This window comes from Mya arenaria, chromosome 8, assembly GCF_026914265.1.
Source record: "Mya arenaria isolate MELC-2E11 chromosome 8, ASM2691426v1".
Lineage (NCBI taxonomy): Eukaryota > Metazoa > Mollusca > Bivalvia > Myida > Myidae > Mya > Mya arenaria.
In genome coordinates, this window is record NC_069129.1 from 18,690,141 (window position 1) to 18,709,075 (window position 18,935).

An 18,935-nucleotide genomic window follows, 5' to 3' on the forward strand; every position below is an offset into this window, starting at 1 on the left:
ATCCCACTGCAAAAACAATAATAAAATCAGCTACACCCGCTCTCAAACTCAAAATCATTTGCACGGCCATCTTTATAATAATACTAAACTGAAATCATAAATATACATGAGGCGGGCTCTAACATGACGTTAACAACAGAAATTCAAACTACTTACATTATGGATAATAATATAATATAACAGAACATGAATATATTAAGGTATAAATGGACACGGCTCAGCAGACCGAGTAAAAATGAACCACTATAACATTCTTAAACACCTGGGTCCCATTTTACTAAATAATACGAATTGCGTTCGTGCGTTTTACTAAAATTTCGTAAGTGTAAATATTTGCGTAGGAATAAATAATGCGCAACTCTCCGATTGGAGGTAGAAATCTCTCTTGGCGCGCACTTGTCAAAAAGATAAACAATGGCGACGCCGCAAAAGTTTAAAAGGAAAGAGAATTGGTCCAGAGCAGAGCATGAAGTGCTGAGGAATTCATTCCTTGACGAAAGCCATGCCATTGAAAGCAAGTCCAACCATTACTCATGTCGATGAAGAAAAATCGTGGAAGAGGAATGAAGAGCGGTGGGGTAATTTCTTTATAATATTGTTTTGGAACTTTGACTATGACGGATGACGACAATAATCCGATACTATATACAATGTTACGGAAATATTGGAGTTACGCTTACGTAAGTCCGTTAGTAAAACGGGCCCCTGAACAAGACAACGCTAATAATTAATTACTTTTGCATTCTCAGTTTTCCATCAAAGTGACATTTCAGGAAGGAACCGAGACAAAGTAATTATTATACCATATTGTCAAAGTCATTTTTCTTGTATGTTCATAATACAAAATCGTGCATAGTACACGTCTTGTTACACATAAACAGAAACAAAAAGCAAATCAGTTTATATTCCGGTACACCAGATCAAATAAAAATATTATTTTTTTACAAAATCGTGAGCAAGCTTTAAAGGGAAGCAACCCATACACTGTTGTATACCGTATTATCGTAGTTATCTGTATATTGTTAAATAGACTAATGCTCTCGAGTATTGCAATTTCTCTTTATAAAACAAAATTGTGTAAGTTGTAACAGCTGCGAATGGACATTCAGGTAGAAAAAAAACAACTTATAAAATTAAAAACGCAAAACTGCTTGTGTCTGTAGCCAAATCATCTCGAATTACTTACTGCTGGAACCTAGAGAACCACTCACACTTCGGAAGTCGGAAGTGTCCTTTATATTCACACGCGAAGCAGATGGGTTTGTCGGCCGAACTAGGATATTGCTGCTTCTGGGGCAGATGCTGAGAGGAACCGTATGGTCGAGAACGATCCCGAGTGCCCGTCGTCATGTGCCGCAAGGGGAAGCCGAGTCCGACACCGGAAGGACGTTCTAGTAAAAGAACGTTTTCGCTGGTATCGCTCATCGGCCCTTTATGGTGACCTTGATATTTGACATACAGATATGATATTTCACGACACATTGTCATCCCCTAGTAAACATTTGTGCGAAGTTGATTTCAATACCCCAGCTCCAGGCGAAATTACAGCCCGGACATACCAAACCGTTTTAAAAATTACCTTTTTGTATGGTCTTTGTTTGTTAGTCGAAGAATTATGCTTACATTTACAGGCGACATGCTTAAATCAATAAATCGCTTTGTTTGGCTATGAAATAGTATACATCGGAAATGCATTTGACATAACTCTTGATTTATGGTACTTGCTATTTTCCCAGAGCGCAGGAGTAGAAATCCGTGTTCGTCAACATTATATCTCTTTCGCAGCCCCTTCCTTGCCGCCATTGTAGAGAGCGCTCCGTATCCTCTACTGCACAAAGGATCCGCGAAATATTAGTTTCGAAAGGGAGACTTTCAGTGGTTACTCAACAAGACGATTGAGGTGGGAAATTAAAATTAATATTTCAAACCTTTTGGTCTGGTGGCTGTCGGAGCTGATTTGCCAATGCAGCCGATGAAGGCGGCACGACTCGGCAAATAACGTAAATTCCGTTCATACCAAGAACAGTTACAGAAGCATGAAGGCGTTTCGTGTATGGAGCATGGAAACTTAAAACCGACAAAACGGAGAAACAAGACAGCATTGGCTACAATACATATGGGACACTTTGATGAAGAAGAGCCCAAGTATCCTCAACATATCTTAGGGATGAGCTTAGTCAAATCGTAACGGGCTATTTGTTTACATGTCTACTAAAGGGAATAGCAGCAACACGTTTCTGTGCGTATTTGATCACGCTTCTAACTGAACAGATAGGTGGGGCAAAGACACGTTCTGAAAGGTCGCGTGTGCCATGCGGAGGAATTGGCGTAGCTATTATAAAACGACCGCGTTAAAGCAACCATGAACGAAGTGCCCTGTCACACATGATGTATTATACTGGAAGAATTTTGCTCTCTCTATGAACCCGAATTGAGGCCGAAGGTCGACTTAATTAGATGGTCTTCCTTGAGCTCAATGAGAAGATATCTGATGAGTTTGAAGACTCGAAGGCAACCTGAAAACTGTTGGTAACGAACATTTTATCATCACCATACCTATTAACTGTGTCATTTATGTCTTAAGTTGGGTGAAGTTTTAATATGTGTCAACCTCACAATTTACTTACAAACAAACACTGTTAATAGAACTTTTCTGCTTGTAGGTGTACTTATTCGGCTGTCTTTTCACATTTATCAGTTGGCGCATAGACCCAAGCTTGAAACGCAAATTTGCATACACATGTTGCTAGCCAGATGGGTTTAACCAAATATGAGCCAATATCGTTTACATTGCATGAGCGTATGGTCCAATACCCATAGGACGTAATCATTTTATATCGCGCATCTATATTGCAACTGGGAAACTATTCCAGACACAAGTTCTAATCAACCTTGCGCCCGGTATTTTACTCAAGTGTTTTATCCCACCTGGCGGTCGGTATGGACTCGGAAATATTGAATGTTTCTGTATTTTTCAGGTCAGTTATTACTTCTCATACTGTTGATAACGTCTAAAATGGTATTAGAGCGTTCCGGATACTGACCCTGTTAACGTCGAAAATAACCTACTTAAGCGAATAGTTCTAGATAAAACATTATGTAAAATTAAGATGTTCTAATCATATGTAACAAAATCATACATTTGTTTTACTTATGCCCACTTAAAGTAATATGACATATGATACATTAGAAACATGAACAAGTTGCGGACATCAACTCTAATTATATAAGAGACCAAACTTTATTCCTAAATCTTCGAATGTGTTAGTTACTGTGTGTCCTTCTAAATAATTTGCTCGATTGTTAGACCATTTGATTGAACTCGCTACACATACTTTGATGACGTAACACGAAAAAGTAGTCTACATGTACACGTTAAAGTAGCGTTGCATGATGAAATACTAAGTAAATGTATTGTACCAGTACATGTAGATTTTGAATGCTCTATACATGCTTTACCATCACGATTTTGCATAATGAAAACTAAGTAGAATCCTTTTAGCTGTTATTTTACCATATTGAAGTAGCATCGTACGAAAGAACTTTACATGCACAGACGGACATCATATTGTTACTTAATAATCATCAAACAACACATGTTTATTTCGAGCGTCATTCAGTCTAATAGGAGACATAAATTGGTCTTATTAAACGTTATTTAACGAACTAAAACCTTTATGGAAAGTAGTAGCTACACGTACATGGACACATAGGTTTCTGCGACTTTTGAACTGCAAATGTCTGTCCATGTCACTTAATGTTTTATGCAAGAAATGTTACTGTTTTTTTGCAATTAATCACATTAACGCTATTTTTGCATTTAACCTATACATCATGTACGTGCTGACACTCTTCCAAAGTGTGGAAGGACACAAACGGCCTGGGATAGAACAACAATACACAATAAATTATTAAAACAGTAATAATGTCGAATTTTATTGTTTCATTTTTCACACTTCTTCGTAAAAAACTTATGTAATAAACAAAGTCAGACATGAATTCCATTTGAAATTAGATTTTAAAGGGCTGATACCACAGGCAAGTGAGTACTCAGTGCGGTTTTATTTTTATTTATAAAAGTATGTTTAAAAATCAAACGTGATTCAGTCTAGTCAAATAAGATATATACTGCACTTTTTTCCCAGTTGTTTTCTTTATGGGTGTTTTTTTTCCAAAGCGCTCTGAAATATTTTATTTGTATAATATAAAATTGAATCACACTGTTTTACTTTGAAATAATTATATAAATAATTACAGATAACACCAATTGGAAATGACTACTCAGAGTGACATTCGTTTTCACATGTCACTAAATGAACATGACACGTAATCGAGTATGGTTATACCAAACCACACTTTGGGATACTTTCAACATTTTAATATTTTTGAAGCGTGACGTTTCTGATTTCTTATAACCCCCTAAACATGGTCTACTTTATGTACATTTTTTTAAATTGTCACCGAATTGGTTGTACTCCAAAGGCGGATTTGGGTCAGATTATGGAATAAATCCTGGTTAGGTTCAGCCATTATTGTTTTGTTAAAGAAACGTTCCTCCTATTAATCGTCTTGGGTAAACATGAGGAAACCATTGAAGTTTTGTGTTGAAATCCGACAATTTAGAATAGAGTATACACGGAATGTATCTGGTGTCTCTTACCGCAACTGCACTGTTCTAAATGTGATACATTTCACGATAATTACTACATAGGGCTAAATGGTTTGAATCCTAAGCATCGAAAAAATCAATGACCTTCTTTATTTCAGAGCCATCTTTCAGTATTTTCACCCTAACTTCCAGTTCTGAGTCACCAAATAGGAAGCTAACTTCTATTCTATTTTCATCTTTGGACTTCCCTTTTGCATATCCCAACGGAATTTCTCCTATTTTTTTGCATTCGGAATCAGTTACAAACACGGGGTTTGGCTCTAAGGATGTGTAAATTGCCATAACGCAGTCACAATTTATTTGGAGATAAGTATAACCAGGTGCCTTGATCGGTTTTCCAATGTTCACCTCGGTATTAACACTGACAATTTTGAGAAACCTATTTTCCACTTTTTCATCTCCATAACAATCAAGTGTAACCCTTTTCTCAATTCCGTGTATATTTGCATCATAGTCTGACATGGAAGAGAATTCATAAGTGTATTTCACTATTCTAGATGTAACCAGCCCAGGCCAATGTCCAAATCTGACGGCGCCTTTTAGCACCGCTAACCCAGCTTCTTGTGGTACAATGATTCTCTTGTTTCTAAATTCCCTTTTTACTGAATCATGTACAAGCTTGCATTCACCAAAGCCCCCAACCAACAAAATGGTAGAAACATTCATCATTTTACTGTCGGAAAGAAGATTGGTCATACGTCGAATTGTTTCCTCAATCGATTCCGAAAACCAAGACCTTACAATGTTGGCTGGAACTCTCAGTTTGTCGTTTATCAAAGCATTTGGAATTTTCATCTGTTCAAACTTTTTATTAACAGTCAGCTTTTCAGCCTCATCGTGAATGTTTATTAATGATATGGGTAGACGAAATGTTATAAGTCCGTCCGTGTCTTGGGTAATTGTGCGCTTTTTATTTTCAAACTGACGAAGAAGACTAATGTAGTCTTCCATGTCCTCCTCTCTTAGCTTGGACATCTTGGCCTGTCCGAATATATTGGTCAACCAGCAGATGAAATTCCGGTCAACAAGTATACCACCCCATGGTCCACCGCTGGCTTTGTGTATTTCTTTCAATGTGCCATCGAGGTTTTTTTCATGAACAGATATGTCCGCTGTTCCCCCTGAAATTGTGAATCATACAATACGCGTACAACACTTTAAATAAATCAGGATTGATTTTTTTTATTTAAGCTCGATTGTTGAACGCTGTGTTTTCTGACATACTCAGCAATTCCCTTATGCTAATTACAAATTAAAGTATGTTCCCTTGAAAAAACACAACAGTGTCCTTTTTGGGATGATAGCGACTTTATAAAAAGTACAGCAACCATCAACTATTTCATCAATAGACATTACAGACGAAACTGTAACTCGCCTTGAATATCTCAGGAACATTTGCAACATAGATCTACGACCAATCAGTTAATACTCATATCCCAAAGAGACGGAAATCACAGGCATGTTTACCCAAGGTCTACGAACATTTGCAACATAGATCTACGACCAATCATATAATACTTATATCCCAAAGGGACGGAAATCACAGCCATGTTTACCCAAGGTCTACGAACATGTGCTAACTACCAATCATATAATACTAACAGCCCAAAGTGACGGACATCACAGCCATGTTGACCCAAGGTCTACGAACATGTGCTAACTACCAATTGTATAATACTCATATCCCAAAGGGACGGACATCACAGACATGTTTACCCCAAGATCTACGAGCACGTACTGATTACCAATTGTATAATACTCATATACCAGAGGGCTAGACATCACGGGCATGTTAACCCCAAAGTCAACGAGCACGTACTGATTACCAATTGTATAATATTCATATTCTTAAGGGACGGACATCACAAGCATGTTAACCCCAAAGTCAACGAGCACGTACTGATTACCAATTGTATAATATTCATATCACAGAGGGCTAGACATCACGGGCATGTTTACCCCAAGGTCTACGAGCACGTACTGATTACCAATTGTATAATACTCATTTCACAAAGGGCTAGACATCACAGGCATGTTTACCCCAAGATCTACGAGCACGTACTGGCTACCATCATAGAATATTCATATTCCGAAGCGGTGGATATCACAGAGATAATTACAGTCCTAAGTTCTTAAAGCATGTTCTGACTACCAACCATATAATAACTTTCGTATCTTAAAAGTTACGATATACAAGGGATGCTTACTTATTATATAGACGAGCACATACTGATAATTTATTGCTAGGAAAACAGACGCATGGATATCAAGGGCATATTTACCTCCAAGGTCTACCACCATGTATTGGATGCCAGCCTTGCTCAGATCTGTCTTGATGCTTGTGTTAATATTTTGACACCAAATTGAGGCAGCTTCTGGCTCAAGTGCAAGCTTGATCCGATCATTGTCCAGACCAGCCTTCATTTGATGAAGTCAAAACAAAATTACAGTTATTCTTTTGTCAATTTTTGCCCACCAAGGAGACATTCCGACACCGGTAAGTTGCCAACATTTTCGAATCAAAAGCCGCACTGATTAGCCGGGGGTTGCATCATTCTTGAAACAGGTAGTTTGGCAAAGCCCTCTGATGCAGAGGCGCTAATATCATTAATCCTAACCCCCTAGATAAACCTCTTTTCAGAGCCCCAGTATATTACTTGGTGTAAATACCATCAGTGACCATATATATGATTATGATTCTTCTAGTGCTAAATGTTCAAAACGATAAGCTTATTGTGTTAAATTTACCTATGTCATGTTCAAGCGTTACACGTGCACGTTGAATGTTCTTGTCATTCAAGAATAACCTAAACTTTTATAGTTAAGGGTCTGAATGGGAGAAGTCCTAAACTAAAACAAATAGTTTTGAGGAAAATCCTTTTCAAGAGTAAAACATTTATATCTTTTGAGGTATCATGAAGTTGAGCAAATTTGACGAATAATGATTTTATAAAATAATTCCTCAAAAGGCATTTGAATTATGCGAAAAAACTTTCAACAGTATTAATATCTTTTAATGTCTAGCTTACGCAGTCAACAATGTCCTGACGATATATTATTAAATCAGAAAGATATTCAATAATATAGTGAATTAAAATCACTTCCTAGTTTCATAAAGATAATATCGTCATAAATATAAAAGCAATCACCACAAAGACACAATACATTATTGATTGGGTAGGATAAATATTTTAACACATAAACATTAATTTTGTATAAATATCTGTAAAATGAGGCACTTTTTGAGTCAAAATCTGATAAAATCATAATTTGTAAATTTGCTCAACTTCTACACATACACATGTTGCAGCGGATGTATGTATTATTCTTAAATATTTACATTCAAACTTTATTCCTTAATGATGGTTGTTGTTTATCAATTGCACTTCATTTCTGTATAAAGTGCAATGGCATTTCCCATCGATATCGCGTGCGTTTGTTCGATACTTCTGTCCTGTCATTGGGCGCAATAATACCAAGGGGCGGGGCATATTTACTACGGAACTATTTTTTTAAATGAAATCGTAGTAAAATTATTGGCAACATGCAAAACTGTAATCTGCAGTAAAGCAGTTAAAACAAAATAAGCAACGATAATTTGATTGTTTTTGATGTAGATAATTTCATGATGGATGGAACAGTTGAAGAAACGTTTATGTTTAAAAATGCTGTTATAAATATGTCACGAAAATGCAAAAAAAGTTAGTTCAAAATAACCTCTATAACGGGTGCTTGTATGACGTCATGAGTGATGTCGTGGAAGTTTTACATTAAGCTCCATTCGGGCCGCAACATAACTCGGCAGCTGCATTTTGTTTCGACGCCATTTTTTGCAGTGTTCATTCGTTTTGAAAATGTTGTTTTTTTCGAAAATTGACTGGATTACTGGGATTATTTACATACAAAACCTATTGGGTAATCAATTAATTACCAATTCAGTCCTACTTTAACCATTATTTATTTTGATAACTAATTTAAGCCTGAAAATTTTGTAAACATGTTCTTGATAAAATGTACTGTACAGCATCTTCAGCATCAGAAAAACTATTTGAAATTTCTTTGTTCATTGCATACGACGTAATGGAATCATGTCCATATAAGTCGTATGTTCTGAATAAAATCGACAGAAATAACTAAAGTCCGGAGGAGTTAGTCGTTTAAGACATAATTTAGTGCTTTTAATTGTCAAAACAACTGCAGAAAAAACTATTTGGTAAACACATCAGCTTGCCAGGAAAAGACAACTCAGCAGAAAATATGTAAGTTATATGTGGTTTATTTCATGTTTTGGTATTTGTATGCAGCTACATTTTATATTCTAAAATATGTTTTTGTGCAAAAGTTTGCATCGTTGACCAACTTTGGGTCAGAAACCACGTCGCTCAGCCTTCATTGTTATGATGCGGACCCTGAAAGCGCATATGTAAAACAAAAAAAAAAGTGCACGTTTTCTACCGATAACGCCCGGGGTTTTGCGTTTAATACACCACGATAACGGACCGAAAACACACATTGTATGCAATAATACGCATTTATAATATTCCTGTTGAAAAGATAGAAAATTAACATATAAATAAGGAACTATTTTATCTGTGCATTCAATGTCGTATAAAATTAGGTTACGATAGCTGTTCTAATTTACCCACCGTTGAGAACAACGAGAGAAAGAAAAGAGAACATGCTCTTGAATAATCAATTCATTTTAGCAGAAATGTAGATTTAAATGAATGTAAATATAAGTATTAAAATTCGACATGTTGCATTTCCTTCGGACTCCACCCATTTTGAACAGCCCCATTGCATACCATACCCCAATAAAATGCAACATGTCGAATTTTAATCCTTAATTAGTAAGAAACCTCTGACCTTAATAAAGAAATCTTGCATCATTATATGTTTTTGTAACTTTTTAACTGTGGAAGGCCTTAAAAGTATTGCACTATTACATCAGCCATGTTATTCATGAGTAACACAGAGCTAATACAGAAACTAACCTCCAAAGCAGCTTCTCTCATGAACCGCTTTGCTGCATCGTTCCAAATAGCAGGAACGGTTATCACGTACAAGATGTCTGATTCTTGGATTGCGTCCACTTGTTTATGCAGAGCATCAACTAGATGGTCACGTAGGTAGCGAATGGACATTGCAAATATTTTCATCGCTGGCATCTTCTTGCCTGTTATGTCCTCCACTGTCGCTTTTCTGTTTAAACCCTTATAAAATAAGTGATTAAAAGGAGTGATTTTATATCGATGACTGAAATGCAGGAATGTTTTTATCGCACAAACATGAGGATCACATGCGGTATGTCAATGATCACCTTAGTTTGCTTTGCGTTTAATGTAAGGTGAAAAGTCGCAGAATTCCACGTTTCTTTATGCCATTTAGCCATTTATATGTGAATTGTGTCTTGCAACATGTGTACTAAATTTCTCTTTTATCTTAAACGGTTTTATCAGTTATGTCCCTTGTTTGATTTTTACCCGATGACGCCGACGTCTTCAATACCAAGGCTTACAAAATAGCAAAAGTTAAATTAGAAGTCAAAACGACGTTACGTCAGTAGGTAGCAATATCCGACGTTACGCTCAATCGATGGACTACGTGATTCAAAGCGGAAACAATTCGAAAATATTTTATCAAAAAGTTTCTATTTCAAAAACAATAGCATCGATTGCAGGTGTCAACGACCGTCTGTGTTCGGATTCTAAAATAGTATAACTCGATGGTTCTTAATGCAACATTGCAAGGTCTCTTACAACAAGTGTTCCAAGTTCCACACGAACAGCTTGAACGGTCTTATCAGTTTTAGCAAAGGTTCGTGATTTTTACAACGTCGTGTACACCAACGCTATCGCAATACCTAGTCTTTGTTGGAAAGACAGACGAGCGAAATACTTACATCATTGTTATGAAGAAGCATTTTGAATCTTCTAAACAGCATCCAAGATTTGTGCTCCCCTTGTACAACAAGGTTTAGGTATTTATTTTCAGCTTCAAACCCAAATGCAGCACACTCATTATGCGGGTTAAGTAAAACACATGTCGGTGTTTTTAGAGATAATAGTGATTCGGATCCAGCAATCCACGCTTGGTTAGTTTGAATCTTTGTCGGATCATTGCGGAAAGAGAAAGCGTAGCCACTTAAGGTCGTGCCAAAGTCAAATGCTGCCACAAGTAAATGTTTACCGGTAGACTCTGTACACGTTACTTGTTTCTGGAATGAAAAGAATTATAAACAATATTATAGAAGGCATGCATCTAAATATATATTTCCAAATTATTTTATTATATCGGTGTTGAACGATGTTTAACTAGGCTAGCGAAGATAAAAAAGCAACAATACGTTTTCTTTGTTTTAATAACAATCTCAAAGTGTATTATGCCTTATCACCTGATCATTTACTTTAAGTATTAAAATACATTCCTAGGTCTCAAAGATAAGGTTAATTCCTATCGGCTTTCAAGAAATCGCATGTTATTGTGATATTGGACACTCTGAACCAAGGCGGATTTGAATGTGTCATTTGTGCACTTGAAACAGTATATTTTGTGGGGACTGATTTCTGCTATCTCGTTCTGTCGTGTTTTACTTCAATACTTATGTGAACCTACAGAAACAAACTCAGTAGCCAAAAGTTTAAACATAATTACGTTTAATGGCACTGGATAAACTCCAAAGACATAGAACACAAAAACAAAAAAATCACAAGCAGCACAAAACTCCACAAACAACACAGTGCATATATACTATATAAAACAACTAGTTATGTTTATGAACGATTGTTAGGTACCACCTTGGAACGGTCAGTAAAATGTCAATGTACTGGGGGTTTAAATCAGTTTACATGCATCAACCTCCCTCTTATCAAAACGACAGAACGACACAATCGGATTTTTTTTTCCGGATTTATCGTTATTGCGTGTTGTCGCCTACAATCCAGACAAGGTGGAAGCGCCGCAAACTCGATAACAAGCCAAAACAGCGAAATAGATAATGTGTATGAACATGTTATATTGGCGCCCTTGTCTACTTCATGTCAAGCAGCACACTCGCTCAACTAAGACAACACGTAGAACGGTTCGCTCAGGTAATTTCTGGTGTTTCAATCAGTAAACGACCAATGACTTGGCCATATTATATTTCAAACCATATTTATGATTTGAACCGGTGTCAATTAATTGCTTTTAAAAACAAAAATGTGTCACTGTTAGAGGCAAGAATAACATTCAATGTTAACATACTCGCCGTTTTCCCCACACCACACGACCATACTCTTGCGCAACATCTTGCTAACCAGCAGTTATCATTCTTTTCTTCACATTTGTTGTGAATTTGCAATTAATAATTCGGTCTTCGGAATTAACACACCTATTTTTTGTTTTGAATATTAAAATATATATTTCAATTTTCTAGTGTGAAAGCACTTTTTCACTGCGAGCCGGAGTTGTTACGGTAATGTGCTTCTTTAAAAGCAGAAATATAGTCAGTTATAGTTTTCCTATGCAGATTTATAGTATTATTTTGTAAAGGGAAGTAACCGATGCGTGGTTTTTTTATCAACCGGTTATCATTGGTATCAATCATTTCAAACAAAATGGCGGCTTCCGGTAAACTTCAAGGAAATATTCAGTTGCCTCTTGTCCAAGCTCTTTATACTATGTAATAGTATTTCGGTTCAACAGGCTATTATCTGATTAAATTGATGATAATCAAAACCAGTACTTGATTTGATGATGTCGATGTTGTGCCTTATCCTCACAGAAATATAATTATATGAAAAGAGGTTTGAATTTTTTTTTTAACAATTACTGACCAAAAAAAAACCGTTGCCAACAAATATCTAGTTATTAACAGCGATCAGTATAGAAACTAATTCTTGTTCGGAGAGGCCGAACAGTAGTTTAGCCTAATCTGATATCTGTTTTCTTTTAAAACATTACATTTTACTGACCGTTCCAAGGCGGTACCTAACAATTCTTGATAAACATACCTATTTTTTATATATATAGTATGTATGCACTGTGTTTGTTGATGCTGACTGTGTAAAAATATGGTGTTCTTTTATGTTTTAAATATCCAAAGTAGATCATAACAAGAGCTTTATACAATATCGTGACAAATGCCCTCAATTGGGTCTTGTCTGGCGGATAGCCATTATTAAAGCACAAGAGATGTTTGTAAAACATTTATGTTCTCCTAAATCATAACGCATTCAATATATGTGGAGTAGTTTAAGGTTATGGCCAACCTCCACCATAATTTAGGACTTTTTATTCTATTGATCGAACACTGTTTATGTGATCAAGTTAACTGTGGTCCTGATTTGTAGCCACTGACCTCAAAACATATACGGGTCAACTGCAATTCATGACCATCCATATTTTAGAAATAAACCGGATACAATTTTGTGTTCAAAATCACCACGACAATATCCTTTGAACTAGTAACCTGAAAAGTGAAGGTCATCTGCTGCCCATGACCTACCTTTCTATCAAATTTGAGGATCGCAGAACCAATTATATTCTATTTGTAATCGGACAAGCTTTTTGTGCTTAAGGTCACAGAGACTGTGACATTAAACCTTCTGATCACAAAACTAATAGGGGTCATCCGCTCGTCATGCCCTACCTCCCAAAGACGTTTAAGGACCGTAGAACTAAGCGTAATTGAGTTTTATTAATTTAACAAGTGTTTTGTGTCTAAGGACAATTCGACCGTGACCTTTGATGTAATGGGCTTTATTTTATTTGGGATAATTTACTTGTCAATTGCAGGTGATGTTGAAGTGATTCATGTAGAAAATGGGTTTTAAAATCAATATCTTATATATAATCTGTTATAACTATCCAGCAATTTGGTTTTTCCATTTATGTGCCTACTCAAAACTATTGAGTAAATAGTACATTATATTTAGAACATTTTTCCATTGTCTAATGGAGTTCAGAGTTGTGGTCAAATTGGTGTAAACAATCGCTTTTCGCTGGCTCATGTTTTTATGAAAAAAAGACAAAATAATTGATTTTTATTTGAAGCTCTCTCGCTCCATTTTTTGGTCAAATCCGATAAACAATGATTCTGTGAAGCATAAAACTAAATACCGAAATTAATATATTTGTATATATAGTGTAAGGCTTTTTCGATAGACGGTAATCGTGTTTTTTTAGTTGTAACCGATTTTAAGATTTTTCCACCGGGATGCGTTTTACCTTGCTCACCAAGACTGTCTAATATTTCGACTTTTTCTGGAAAAAAAACAACAACAGAGGAGATTAAAACTTACCTCATTATAATAAAAAAGCCTTTTGAATAGTCCAAACATAATTCAAGGTTAATGCTATCCTTGTTTAATACGTTTTGGGTATCTATTTTCAGTCTCTAATCCAAACGCAACTAACACCTTTTTGTGAGTATAGTGAAACACATGTTGGTGTTCTCAGAGCTTATTGATTCGTAGCCAGCATTTCATTGCATTTCTTCAAATCTTCGTTCGATCATCGCAAAAAGACAGAGACAGCCTGTTAAGGTCGTGCCAAAGTCGAATGCTACCGCAAGAAAATGCAGATGGCTTTGTTTCTGGAATGAAAACGATAAGGCTTTTAAAACGATGATAAAAGCATGCACCTAAATATTTTAGTTATTCAAATTTTACATATTCTATTGTTGTGTTAATAATACTGAAATACACTTAAGAGAGAAAAGAAAAACAACTATGCTTAGCTTCTTTATATAACAATCAAAGAAATTCACGTGCCTTATTTCTTGATAATTCCTTGAAATATTAAAATGAAATCATTCATATATCTCACAGAAACCTGCTGTGACAGAACAAGGAAGTTCATTTCTAACGCCTTTCAATGAATCGCGCCACACGACCGCCTTTAGTGAATTTTCTTTGCACAAATGCCAAATCAATATGCGTTTAAAAAGTTTTACAAGTGTTACATCCAGTTTAAACCACTTACGAATAATGAATTTCAGTAAACATGTATATGTCAATTTTCGTTTAAATTAAGTAAACTTAATCACGTTATAAATAAAAAGTACATGTTATATAAATACATTAGTTTTAACTAAAATACCATCCTCTCGTTCGAGACCAGTACTAACGAGGAAGTTTGTCTTACTTGTCTGCATAAAACACCCACGTGATTTTGCATACCTGATTGAAAAGCGGAACTATCAATAGTTATTGTATTGCAAGGTTATTCGGTTTTTTTTGTTTGTTTTTTTTCATTTTAGACTGATTCAACGGATTTGTGCTGAGTAGCATTAACATGGTGGCTTTATATGAAGAATTTACTGCAGTCCCCGAGCTATTGAAAGTAAAGAGTTAGGCGAGTTATGTTTATTTATCGTCACGAAGCGGGGGAATATTAACTGTGTTGTACCATATTACATATCTAGAAAAGGAAACGTGCTTATATTGAAATATCGTTGAAATTATCAGCAGGTCATTTTTTCAAGGTCAGTCTTCTGTCTGATGGTTACCATGGTGATATAAACTTCTGAAAAAAAACCCACTCTTATCCTGTTAAAAAATGCGCATTTTTCAGTTCGCATTAAAAGAATCTTGCAGAATTCTTATCTATGATTAACCATAATTCGTCTTATTTTACGGCCCAAAATGCAATGTGTTGCACGCGTTTCTCAAAACAATTCGATTGTCGGAGCAGGGTTTTATAGTATTGCCTGCATTATTCATCCGATGGGACCTGGCACTTTCCATGGAAATTTCCATTTACGTTCTGTTCTATGTTAATTTTACAGTTGCATGGGCTAAGCGCATGTATTTATCTGGATGCTAAACAAATTATTTTAATTAAAGCAGTTTCTAATTTTTTGCGTACATGGTATTTTAAAATGTGTTTTGTACATAATGAAATCAATTCAAATTTGAAGAATACTCGAAATCGAATTACACATCGCCGATGAATGTAAACTTCGATCGACATTGTCAAAATAAATTTGGCAGGGACTGTGCCTTCAAATTAATGGTTTTGAATGGTCTATCGATATTCAATGTATTGATCGAAGTTTTATTTGTCTTTTATTTTGGTAAGTCTCTTTGGTTTAACAAAGCAATTGAATAAAGATTTTGAAATGAATGCAGTGTCTCCTTTGTAATATTACATGAATACTCTGATTTACAAACAAAACGATTATACTATGGTTTTGTATGACACAAACATTTTAGCGACGATATTTGTGTGACCCCGAAATAAGTTTATATTGTAGAAGTATTAGACGTAACGTCAGAAGGTCAGGAGGCCGTTTCATTAACGTTCTCAAGCACAGATATCGTAAATATTTTATCGCTACATTATGTTTTCTTCGTCTCGCGTTTCATTAAAATTGTCGTAGCTTAAAAATTACAACATATTTTACGTACGACTACGACGGCCATGAGGTGTTGATAACGTTGACTTGAGCATTTGTAAACATAGTTGCCATTTTTGGCTTCATTTAAAGGTCTCACATTGGCCGGATTGCGAAGTCATGTAAACATAAGTCGGTATCGACTCTAAAGAAAAATAATTATTGATTTGGTTTATTCGGTTAGAGCGATCACCGATCCCATTACGAACAGACTCACGTCATTTACAAAATGTCGAGCCGAATTAGAATAGAGTTGTTCAATAAACACTTGAGGCCTTAGTCTCTTTAATAGGGTTTACCCTGTTTCATGTTTAATCCATATCTTACTTGGTTAGATAAAATGTATTGTTTCTTGACGTTTAGTGAAGTTCTGGGTTTAAATGCATTATTTAAGGGCAGCAATTTTGAGTACATCTTGCTGCAATAAACCAGTGAAAAGAAACGAATCATGGCAAAGCAGTTCTTCTTCTATAATCAATGTTTGTCAATGTCAATGATTGCCTATTATCTGAGGCAAGAGAGAGGCGAGAGAGAATGATAACCCTGCTTTACGAATTTTTCAGCTTCTGCATTGCCTGCAAACAGAGGTACAACGCTGTTACCGAACATTTCGTGTAGACTACCAATGCAAAGAATGTACTGTACGGATTAATGTTGAACAAACATGTAAAGCACGAACAGTAAAACGGAAAACTGTGAGCTTGACAGCGATGTGAAAAATGTGATTTGGCTAAACCAAACACATTTTGATGAAGTGAGCTACATTTTTGCGGTACTCAATCGCTGCTTAATTGTTTTGCAAAAGTAAATTATCGATGCTGTAAGCTATCAGAACGAATGCATCACTGTCAGTAATCTGTAAGTTAATGGTTCTTATGTCCGTCATTATTGTATTGTGAGCAAGTTAACCTTCAGTTTTACGAAATAGGTCGTAATAAGTATGAACAAAAAAGTTATACCAATATATTTTTAAGGATTCTTTATCTAGTCGACGCTTTGTAGACTACTCTGTTTAATACACAACCTGAAACGATATGTCGAGCCAATCATACACTCATTGAAAAACGCCATGTTAGAATATGGTTGCCCTTGGATTCGGGCAATTATATTTTCCCACTGCAGCAATTATCAACCAATATCCACGGTCAACCATCTTGTATTTTATAAATAATCAATGCGCCTGACAATTATCGTTATTAAGTACTTATGTTATTTGTTTCTTTATTTCTGATTCCATGTTCACTTTATTTGGTACTATTAAAGCTTACATTGATGGCAGCCGTAGAATACTCAAATTTCGATATTGTGTTAAGAAAATATTCGGCAAACATTTAATCAAAGTTTTTGATTGTAAGTAAAGTGTAGACTTCATTTGTTGCTTGATGGTTATGATGTCAAAACAGTATTGCAATTATTGAATAGCAACTATACTGAATAAGTACCGGAGTCCATAGCCAATTGCCTTACCTAACGACTCAATAATAAATCAAGTATTAGTCTTTTCACCTCGAATTTTAATAGATGCGGTTAATGTTGGACGTAATCTCTAAAAAGTTATATTACAGTCCTTATTCGATGACGGATCTAACTGTTGAAAAGGTTCGTTTTGGAATGGATACTTGATCTTGTATTAAAATATGCTGTGCACAAGTGAATAGAAATAACTCAAACATGAAGACCAGTATAAAGGTTGTGGTTTCCCATAAATACCCTATAATGCTGAGCGTAATGCAAGATAGCTATTGATACCATATTTACGTCAGGTGGTACGACCCGTAGCGTAGCTCTATCACAGAACTACCGTAGCGGTTACAAGAGAATGTCAATTGGCTTAAGCAACAGCACTGAAGTAATTAAATTAAGTTGATGTGTTTCGATAGATGAAAACAAAAGTGATTTCGGAATAAAAGAGTCAACGGGCTATGAACCAGAGCATCAGACTGACTGAGGAAATGTACTGCAAAATATGAGAGTATGTGATAAATCATATGGAAAATGTAATATAAAGTTATGGCAATCAACTATTGCCATAAGCTACTGACAAGCTGACCTGCATTATTTGATGCATTCTATTTATTTCAGGAAAAGCGTATAAAACGGAGAAAAACAATCTGTTCTATTTTCCAGAACCGGTGGATTAAACGAAGCAGTGTGTTGTGAGCTATGTGTACACGCTTCATAAAAGTACCACATAAGATGGCGCTGTGCAAAATAAAGTTTACAAAGATTTTCATCTCAACGTACAATTCATGAGACTCGATAGGGTTCAGAGGATGATGTACCAAACGGGACAAAGTCTAGCCAAAATATGTTTCAGTGTATAATTTTGTGGTGAAATAGAGAATTAGTCAATCACTGTAATTTCTCATATGGTTTTAGTGTTATAAACATTACCTCCAAACAAAAATCTGTGAAACGTTTGGCTGATTCTTGTACCTTGAATCCTCAGACTTAATTCGAAATCAATTCATATTGTCATGCATAATCAAAATCTACCCACGTCTTTACCCACACAAACGACACAAAATATCAAGATCCCTTTCATGCAATCATTGACTGTGGTGCTGACAGGTCGATGTTGTGAGTGTCAGTGTAAAACCAAGTGTGTCTGTGTGTGCGTGGGTGAATGTGTACGTGAGTGTATATGTAAACTAACCAAATGCCATTAAAATTGGAGAATTATTTATGAAATACATTGCAGAAAAATACTTTTTTTAGCTACAATCTGTTAAAAATATCATTGAGAAACAAACCTGTAAAGATTTTTGACCTGAGGTGACCCATATTCACATATGTTCAGCAAAACATATAGACAAGTTTTTTGACAAAGTTTCATTAGAGTTTGATGAAAACTATTGACTTAATGGCATGGGGTAGATATTTCCT

At 35.6% G+C, this 18,935-nt stretch overlaps 1 protein-coding gene across 5 annotated transcripts in view; it reads right to left on the reverse strand.

Annotated features, from left to right (window-relative positions):
* Positions 1-3,939: 3,939 nt before the first annotated feature.
* LOC128243260 (heat shock 70 kDa protein 12B-like) overlaps positions 3,940-18,935 on the reverse strand; it is a 51,377-nt gene continuing 36,381 nt past the window's right edge. For 2 of the 5 annotated variants that reach the window (XM_052960911.1, XM_052960910.1), the window contains exons 2-6: positions 13,954-14,246; positions 10,572-10,886; positions 9,664-9,882; positions 6,952-7,087; positions 3,940-5,790 (exon numbers count right to left, since the gene is read on the reverse strand). In XM_052960911.1, the coding sequence (XP_052816871.1) occupies positions 4,730-5,790; positions 6,952-7,087; positions 9,664-9,882; positions 10,572-10,886; positions 13,954-13,992 (1,770 nt within the window). In that variant the 5' untranslated portion in view covers positions 13,993-14,246 and the 3' untranslated portion in view covers positions 3,940-4,729. Of the gene's footprint in view, positions 5,791-6,951; positions 7,088-9,663; positions 9,883-10,571; positions 10,887-13,953; positions 14,247-14,479; positions 14,778-17,008; positions 17,074-18,935 lie in introns of those variants that run through there. The other 3 variants (XM_052960908.1, XM_052960906.1, XM_052960909.1) reach the window with 3 other exon arrangements.